Source organism: Procambarus clarkii, chromosome 44 (assembly GCF_040958095.1).
Source record: "Procambarus clarkii isolate CNS0578487 chromosome 44, FALCON_Pclarkii_2.0, whole genome shotgun sequence".
Classification (NCBI taxonomy): domain Eukaryota; kingdom Metazoa; phylum Arthropoda; class Malacostraca; order Decapoda; family Cambaridae; genus Procambarus; species Procambarus clarkii.
Window position 1 is genome coordinate 33,162,409 of NC_091193.1, and position 10,161 is coordinate 33,172,569.

General features: G+C 50.9%; 1 protein-coding gene across 2 annotated transcripts in view; it reads right to left on the reverse strand.

Annotated features, from left to right (window-relative positions):
- Positions 1-1,080, reverse strand: part of LOC123773307 (heat shock protein 75 kDa, mitochondrial-like) — a 47,188-nt gene extending 46,108 nt beyond the window's left edge. For both annotated transcript variants that reach the window (XM_069300880.1, XM_069300879.1), the window contains exon 1: positions 926-1,080. In XM_069300880.1, coding sequence (XP_069156981.1) covers positions 926-1,080 — 155 coding nt within the window. The remainder of the gene's footprint in view (positions 1-925) is intronic.
- Positions 1,081-10,161: the final 9,081 nt, after the last annotated feature.

Below are 10,161 nucleotides of genomic sequence, written 5' to 3' on the forward strand. Positions count from 1 at the left end.
AAAAAAAAAAATGATAATACTGACCAAATTGGAGGCTATTAATACAGACCACTTCTCTAAAATGTCATATTTGACACAGACAGGCTGGACAACAGCTTCAAGCTCAACAAGCCACAATGTAACACAGAAAATAGATGTGTTGTTTCCCCCATAGGATTATTAACCCATGAACCCGCTCAACCACTCAAGTCGTAAATGCCGAGTCATTCCTCTTGTTCACAATATACACAAGACAAATCCTCAATAAAATAAGGGGGGAGGGAGTAGGAAGGCTGACCTTTGACAAGGCGCCGCCGTCCTGTCCCCGTCGAGGCCACTGTAGATGGTGGCCCTTAGGTCAATTCATCATACGAGCCCTTCTCCTTCCATCATTCTGAATCATGCTCATCGTACTAACCTGCACCCCCCTAATCCCCCCCCCCACCACCACCACCACCTTCACACAATCTGTGGCCAAAATTTCTAGTTTCATTCAGATTTTCATCAAAATATGTCGAAGATTTCTCTTTAGGTTGTTTTAAGGGGCCTGACCGCCGAGTGGACAGCGCTTCGGATTCGTAATCCTGAGGTTCCGGGTTCGATCCCCGGTGGAGGCTGAAATAAATGGGCACTTTCTTTCACCCTGATGAACCTGTTCACCTATCTGTAAATAAGAACCTGGGAGTTGGACAGCTGCTATGGGCTGCTTCCTGGGGATGTATAACAAAAAGAAGGCCTGGTCGAGGACCGGGTCGCGGGGACGCTAGGCCCCGAAATCATCTCAAGATTGATGGCTAGCTACTGGCATGGCTATTAAGGCCACCACAAGCGCCCTAATGACTTAACTAACGGGTACACCTATGGCTGCCACCTGACAATCACCTCTATATTTTGTCTAAATACATAAAATATACAAAATAATAAGGAATAACAACATAAAACATACCCCGAACAATCCTTTCTATATAAAGATATCTGCAACACAAATTTATTTGCACACTGGTAATCAACGTGACCCTTGCCAGGCGGCGGCTGGTCGACAACTGAGCCACACGTTAAGAAGCAGGGCTCCCAGACGGGCCACTCACCCTTACTCACCATAATATCTAAACTGTCAACCTCTAATACAGTTAAGCATCTGACCACCAGAGGCGCTAATGCTCCCCTGTTATTACGCCATCCATATAATAATTACTCTCATTATTCATTGCAACGTTTAAATACATTCATGTTGTGTAGTAGTGACAGTGTCAGACCTCGAAGGAAGAATTGAAACATCCTTCTGAAGATGTATTATTAAATACGAAAATACTTAAGGAAATTCCTGTTTCAATTCTTCCTTGGTGTTCTGACACTGTCACATTTTTCATCACGTGTTAATTGTCTTGTGATTTACACTCAGATTTTGTAGTGTATATACGACAACTTCAGGAAAGTAATGAGTAGCGGATTTAGTCTAAACAATAATATATGCGCTTTGTTTTTAGTGCCAAATTATCTGGCAAATATACATTTGGAGATGTAGCCTAATCCTCGCTATCCAACGTGACAGCAGCAAACACTTGCAATACTTTACCAACACCAGCGGACCTTGATATAAACCTAAATGGAAATAAATAATGGGTCATTCCTGAACTCGTTCAAAAAATGTGCCGAAAAGGAGAAATAAATAAAAAAGGGAACTAGATGAACGAAACATATAGTTTAATGAGCTTTGATAACTATGCAAACCCTCTTGAGAAGGTCTAAATCTATGAACATCATTGATTATGATATATCTTCTTCTTCTTGAGAATAGGTGCAGTTTGCATGAAGGGTTAACCCTCCCGATGACTGCACCAGGAAAGACGTAAGGAGACGCGTTGACGGTTAGGAGGAGAAGAAAGTCAAAAGCGGTAGATGTGATGGGCCGTAGAGAGAGGAGAGGCGACGAAAACAGAGGCGAACGTTAGAGGAGACACCCCGCACCGGGGGGCGGGGCGTCGTGGTCACGGTGGCATCTGACCCACGCACGCCTTAGCAGTGTGCGCAAGACGGGAACTAATACTTCTCCGGAAACTTGTGTATCGGAAAGCGCAAGCAGTACGCTTCCCAAATCACCCGCAGGTCAGCAGGCAGCCGGCCACCAGACAGCGCCCTCGACTGAGACATCCTATCCGGCACCCTGTACACAAACTCCTTCACCCGCGACACCCAGACAGTGGACGAGCACCACGGGATCGGAAGCACCCGGGCATCTCGATAAGGGCCCAACTCCGGACCCTCACAGGGCACGACCCCAGCAGACGGGACTAGGCAACCCCCAGACCGGAGCAAGGAAGGAGGGGATACAGCAGGAGATGCAGGCGCGGCACTGACCCCACCACCGGGCACAGGAGCCGAGGCCCCCTGGCGCACATCTTTCCGCAACATCACGACGAGGTCCCGATCATCAGGGACAAACCCCCACTGCGGAGATCCAACAGCAGGAGACGCAGGAGGAGAGGCACAGGTAGCAATTTCGGAGCCCTTCACAGCACCATCATCCTCGGCGGGGGGCGCCAGATCACCATACTCCCCCACCTCTTCCCAAGGTACACCACGAAGGGGAGACACACTCCGAGCCCGCCACGAACGCTTCGAGACAGGTCGCACCACACCACGCCCACCAGGCCCCGCCGCAGGCACGGCCACCATCTTCACATCCACACAGGCCACACCCGCACCGTCCGAAGAGTCCACAGAGGCCACATCACCCACACTGTCCACATCATCCAGGGAAACAGCCTCAGAACACCGACGCGCGCGCTTCTGCAAAGGGATGGAAAGAGCAGAACTACAGTCACCAACACACACAGGCACGGCAGGCACCTCCCCATGCCGAAGCACCCCCTCTAAAACAGCAGAACCCGCGTTCCCAGGAGCCGGTATCACATCCACAGGCGGGGGCGGGACATGGACCTCCACCGGGACATCCTGCACTACTCGCAGCTCAGGCGACGGCCCGACACCCACACACACCGGCTCAACAACCCCAGGGGCCACAGCAGTCACCAGACGCGTCGCACAGGCCGTAGAATTCGCCTCAACAGGCGGAGCAGTAGACAGACAATCAGGCGCCTCAGGCACCGCACCTACTCCGTCCTCAGAACCGCCCGAACGTAACAAGGGCGGGAAATCCTCCGCACGAAAAACATGCACCCGACCAGCTGCTCCCACGTCGCACGCTGCAGCCAGATGACCCTCGTGACCACACCGATAACAGGTGCGCGGTTGACCCCGATACTGGCAGCGGAGCGTGTAACCCAACACGGACATCGACGATGGTACACTACACTTCAGCGACATTGTCAGGGTGCGGGAGCCGTCAAGCATACCAACACAGTGCCCGGCAACGACCTTGGACCTTGTTCCAACGAACACTTAACACTGTCCCAAATCGCTCAAAACAGGAGGTTAAAAAGTCGTCCTGAAATTCGAAGGGGGCACCATGCACCGCCACAGACGTTAAGGTGACACTAAGATTCACCACCTTAACTGAGCCAGCTGAATCAGGGAGAGGGTAAACACGCCCCTCACAACGCTCGAGAAACGCCTGAAAGGCAGCCTGGAGGCGGAACTTGACCACAGCACGGTTGCCCTGAAGCAGCTGGATGCCCACCAGGTCCGACAGCTGCACATGAAGCACGTCCACCAGGGCGACACTAACCAATGGATGGTCCACCGGCACCGTAAACGCTAGACCAGCTGACGCTAGACCAGGACCGGTGAAACATTGGGAACGAACTTACCCGCTATCTTGCGGATACGCTTCCAGATCTGGGTCAGAGGGGTTTCAGACGTAAGTGTTGAGACATAAGATGCCCAACATTCACGTTTAGCCGTACGGATGGCCCTACGGGCCACCGCACTCGCTTTCCGAAAGAAAAGAAAAGAATCGGTCGTCTGCCTACGGCGGTACCTCTTCCAGGTTGCACGCTTACAGCGGACAGCCCGAGCACAGTCCGCATTCCACCAGGGAACGCACTTCTGTGGACCCCGAGAGGAAGAGCGAGAAATAGAGCGGAGGGCAGCGTTGAAGACAGTGTCATGAAAAAGGAGGAGAGCGCGAGGGAGAGGCAGAAGGGAGAGGTCAGAGAGAGCAGCACTGAGGGTAAATAGGGTCCAGTCCGCCTTAGCAAACTGCCACCTAGGGAAAGAGAGGGAAGGGCGAAAAGAGAAAAAGGAAACAAGGATGGGGAAATGATCACTTCCATGGAGGTCATCAAGAACCTGCCACGTGAAATCTAAGCAAAGAGAAGAAGAGCAGAGAGAAAGATCAAGACAAGAAAGGGTGCGAGTCCGAGAGTCCAAATGAGTGGGCTCACCAGAATTCAGAAGAGACAGGGAAGAAGAGAGGAGAAACGGCTCAAGAAGGCGACCCCGGGTATTCGTCAGAACGTCACCCCAAAGAGAATGACGACAATTGAAGTCACCCAGCAGGAGCACAGGCTCCGGCAAGGAGTCTAGGAGGTGTTTCAAATTAGGAAGAGAGAGCGGGACACTCGGGGGGAAATAAATGGAACAAACTGTGTACCATTTCCCCACAAAGATACGAGCAGCAGAACAATGAAGAGGCGAAGGAAAAAGTAAAGGAACAAAGGGAACATCAGCACGAATCAAGAGAGCAGAAGAATTAGAAGCCCCAGCAACGGCTGGGGGGGGGGGGGAGAGAAAGGAATAGCCACGAAAACGACCAGGACGAGCACCAAGCATCGGCTCCTGGAGACAGACACAAAGGGGCGAAAACTGCGAAATCAGAAGTTGGAGCTCGAGGAAATTGGCGTAATAACCTCGAACGTTCCATTGAAGAATGGACAACGACGAGAAGAGAAAGGACAAAAACAGAGAACAAGGAAGAAACAAAGGCGAAAGAGCAACAGAGCACGTTAAAGAATATCAGGGTCAGCAAAGTCAGGGTTAGGGGGCATGGGTAAACTGAGCAAAGACGGAGGGAAGGAAACGGGAGAACAGATCAGAGGTGGGCGGGCGGGGTCCGGAGGAGGAGGAGACAACAGAGAGGAGCAGTCAAGGACAGCAGCAGGAAGAGGGGGAGTAGAAAGAGGGGAGCGCACCCCAGCAAGAGCAGCAACCGAAAGGGAAGCAGGGGCCAAAGAAACCTCCATAGCAGGAACAGGGGGCGCAATCACTGAAACGGGAGGGGAAGGAGCAACAGTGCCAGAAGTAGGAGCTGAGGAAGAAAGCGATGCCTTCTTACCCGCCGGGGAGGAGGAAGGAGAGGAGCCAGGCTTATGCTTCTGACTTAAAGAGACAGGTGTCCCAGCAACTACGTACCGGGCAACGGATTCCAGGGTCTCAACAGGAGAAGCTGAACGAGAGCACACACGACGGCCGTTAGGAGAGCGATGGACATCCGCCTGCACCGACAGGCGGCGGGAAGAGCCGATAGATGGAGGAAGAGGATGGGAAGGAGGATCGGAGCGGGACGAGGAAGAAGACACAGGAGACATGACAGACCGGGTAGAAGGAAGGGGAACCCCAGACAGAGGACCAGGAGGGGGACCCCTCGGGACAGAACACAAAGGGACAGAGGAGGGGGCAGTGGGCGTATCAGGGTCCAAGGCCCGGAAACGGTTGTGAGTCTGAGGAAGGGGGGAAGGACGAGGAGAGGAAGAGCGCAACACGCGAACATAAGAGATGTTAGTATAAGGCGGGAGCCGGCGAACCTGGCGCCTCGCCTCAGGAAAAGATAAACGCTCCCGATGCTTCAGGTTGAGGACGGCTGCCTCAAGCTTGTAATGGACACTCCGACTTAGAGTGACCTTCACCCCCACACAAAGGACAGAGAGAGACAGTCCCAGAGCAGCGGAGGGCACCATGCCCAAACCTCCAGCACTTGTTACAAAGTCGAGGAGAAGGAATATACTCCTGGACAGAGCACCTAGCACCAGCAAGAATGACAGAGGATGGAAGGGTCCGACAATCAAAGGTGATCTTCACAACGCGAAGGGGTTGACGGCGACGACCACGAGGGGGACGAGTAAACGAGTCAACCTGGAGGACAGAATGGCCTTGGGCATCAAGGATATGCCGAATATCATCGTGGCAATCCTGCAGATTCCGAACACCGGTTGCAACATGGGGTGGGAGGAGAATAGTGCCAACACTGGCATTCATCTGAACGTTCTTGGAGACCCGAACAGGGATCTCGCCAAGGCAAGACAAGGCTGCCAAGCGGGAAGCTGCATCCTGAGAAGGAGCAGGAACGACACGTGTACCGAGACGAGTGGGGTTGAAAGTAACAGACGCATCCACGGAATCTACAAGATGCCGATGGAGGGAGAAATCGTCAGGAGGCGCAGAATCAAGAGGGAGGAGATCAAAGTATTTGGCCCATGAAGCAGGACCAAACAAGGCCTGATACGCATCAGCACGAGAAGGAATCGAGCGAGTGCGGCCGTGTCGAGGACGGCGGTGAGAACCCCCTAGAGAGAGAGGGGTTAAAAGGCGCAGTAGTCACAACGAGAGACTTAGCCGCACCAGGGGACGAAGTGGTCACCACCGGGGGCTGGAGGCTCGACCCAACCACAGAGGAGGGAGGGTTGCTGGGGGAAGAAGTCAGGACGGTCAAAGGAGGAGCAAGGTCGGGGCCCAACACAGCGGGAGCTACAGAGCCCGGTCTTCCAATACAGGCCGACTCGGGGGCTTGGTCGCCCACCCCACGAGCCTGAGAGGGTACAACGGAAACATTCAACTACATAGAAACGAAGAAAGAAATTCATCCACGAATGTGCCCCCATACCCACCATGGAGCCACAATTAGAGGAAGGACACCCAACAGGAAGCTATCGCCGATCATGCCGGGGCCCCCTAGGGGTGCGTCGTGAGTATACGCCCCACAAACGCCACCTTAAGAACCGTCAGTCCATCGAGATCGGGTTCAGCGACGAAAGGGGGATTGACAATAAAAGGTTCCCCTCGCTCGAGACGTTGGGTACTACAGTTCTACGGGTGCAAGAGTATGCCTCCTCAAGCACCCGGGCGTCAAAATAGAAGAAGTCCAAAGAAAGATCCAAAACAAGCAAAAGGTCGGCAGGAAACGACAAGCAGATAGGAGAAGAGGGGGGAGAAAAACGAAACATAAGGAAAAGGAAAAGCGATCCGGCACAATTAGAGAAGACAGCAGCAGGAGTGCAAGGCCAGAAAAGAACAGAGGACTGTCCCACGGAGCATCACACTCCAGCGGCCGTCCACGAAGCCCCCTCACGACGCCAACGGGCCGGATGGGGAGGGGGTGATGTAATATAAGAGAGACTTTGAGTTATTGTTAACAAGTTAACTTGTGTTAAAGGAAACAAGTGTTGATGATTAACGTAGAGTACCATCATGCAACTCCTTGCAGGGGTTGCAAAGTGTGTTCACATTAGGTTGTGATAGGGGGAGTCACTGTTGGACTACCCACCTAGTTACGTGGGTCTCTCATGTTATGGTTGGAGGACCCTTAAGATTGTGATTATAGTATCTGTTACCGTGAAGCCGTGACAATATTGATTGCAAGCTTGTGTCATCAGTGGGCATCCATCATTGTTCAGTTAGTTCACTGGACAGCCCGAAGTGTCAGCAAGATGGAGACTGCTGTCATTTCTCGAGGGGCTGTTGAATAGCTGTGTTGCAATTGCCACTGGATGGACATTAACGTAACGAGTCACTCTCTGTAGTGTAACTTAGTCTGTGATATTTTTTTGATTTGCAATATTGCGTCATCAGTGGGCACACCTGTGTTCAGGTTAGTTCAGTATGCAGCCGCACAGCAAGGGTTGCTATTTAGCTGTTTGTTATAGTGCCACTGGATGGACATTAACGTAACGTAAACTCGATAATGTAGTAGTTTAGTCTCTTGTTATTAATAAATTGTTTATTTTATAGAAAACGGTCTTTGATGTCAACCCTTCAACCATTCTTTTCCACCCATGTTCTGCTTTGTACGATTGAATGTTGATGTGATCTTTTGATATGACGGCTGTTTTTGGGAATTCGAATTCCAATTCATAGCGCTACATCAAATATAAATATTTGATTGTGAGAACCAATTGGTTACCCTTTATTAGTTTTAACGTCCTGTTTAACTAGGAGGAACCAGCGGCCTATGTGGACAGGTTTTCACCCTAGTGGTGGAAGCCTGGCGGTTTGCTCCCGCTTTTCCTTTTCTATTGGACTCATGCTTAACTGCCGTGAGCAGCCTTTAAACTTGTAGTCCACCTCCTAAGGAAGGTAGGCGTAGAAAGAAATCTCACACTGTCCCTGAGAATCACAGAACACCTAAGTGAAATTTGTCCCTGAGAATCACAGAACACCTAAGTGAAATAGGTCACCTTACAAGTTCAGTCATCATAGTCTCCAACCCACCCGGCCTGGAACAGGCCTGGTATGGCTGCGGGCATCTCGACAAGCGATCTATCTATCGCTGTCCTGCTCAATGTGTCAGATGTACAGTTCCAGTGGTATATATGGGGGGACAGGGAGCTATGCTCCGCCTTCCAGGAGATAGCCGTCTGGCTATCTACCTACCCCACCTAGACAGCTGCTTGTTTGAAGGAAACACAGCCAACCGGCTGCAAATTATCAGCTTAGCAGAAGCAAGGTCACGTCACACGACCTGACCCTTACTCAATCTGTGAGTATTAAATCTCTAAAGATGTGATTTCTTAAGCACTAAGGGCCGACAAACTATCGATACCAATATCCTATGTGACTTAACTCTCGTTTTATGTCAAATAATATACAAAACCCATTTATGTTGTTACAATATAATAAATCACGAACATTTACTCAGAAGCAGCGAACGCTGTTAAGATGAGTTTATGGACACATAAATGACGAAAGATGAACAATTAGCCAACAAGACAAGCCGATCTGCAGCCCACCGGAACCCTACCCACCCTACTCTCCCCACCACTCCTTCCCAAATCACCATCCCCCCCCAACTCAGACTTTCTATCCCTCCCCCCCCCCCCCCCCCGCTGATTCTACCCTCATCAACTCCCCTGCCCCTTCCCCCCACCCCTCAGGCACCCAATTCCTCCTGCTACATCACACCTTTCAATGCACCTATCTGCCAAACCCATACCCTGCCCAAATATACCTTCCCCTCCCACTCTCCGTCCTATCCCCAACAACTCAGATGCCCTTTTGGCTTCCATTGCATCCAATCCCATCTGCTCCATCCCACCCTCCAATGCCCCCTCCTCCCCTCCGCCCTCTTCCCCCGCCTCCCTCTTCCTCGCTTATACCCCAAAACCCATGCCTTCCTCTGATTCCCCCCCCCCTTTACTAATATAACCTGTCTTCCACTCACCCCCCCCTCATTCTCCATTCTCCCCTCTTCTCCCTACCCCCTCTCCTGTTCTCCCCCCCCCCTCTCAACCTCTCTCTGACTCTCAGCCTCACTCTACCTCTCAACCACCCTATGCTTTTCAGACCCTCTCTACCCCAGAAGTCCCTCAGACCTCCTCCTGACCCACAGAGAAAGGGTGAATTCTGATGCCAGAATTTCCAAGAAGAGTTTCAAGGTGTAGTACACCAGTGCTGATGGTATTTCCAATAAAGTAGAAGAGATAAAAAAAAGAGTTAGTGAGGCAGATCCTGACATAGTTGCAATAGTGAAAATGTGAGAGTTTAAGGGAATTGAAATGAGGAATTGAACTCGGAAAATCTCTAAAAAATTTCTTTAGTTCTTTTAACCTTTACTCCTGTCGTAATATTCAATTAGGTCGCCCGAGGAAGGACTTGCTTAGCTAACACACCAGTGTAGTAAGCAGCTCATTCCTCATTTTTGGACTATTTATGAACAATTGACTAGGCGCGAGCAAACGCCGAGACCCCAAAAAGCTTGAAATCCCCTCCACTTGGCCGTCGACCTTTGCCATTCGCCGAAGCGAATCTAATGAGTAGGTCCTGGGCTCTGGGCTCTCACAACAATAATCTATTGTTGTGTCGAGTCGAGTCGAGCTGTTGTGAATAGTCGAGTGTGACAGAACACTTGCTTAACAATAATAATGTGTGGGGTGTAACGAAAAGATAGTGTTCAACATAACAACTTAGTTTATTCAATAAAGTACTAACTACTACAACAAAAAACAAAAGAAATATCAACGACGTTACTCTAAATCCTTCCTGTGACACTATCAATGACAGCTAGACACC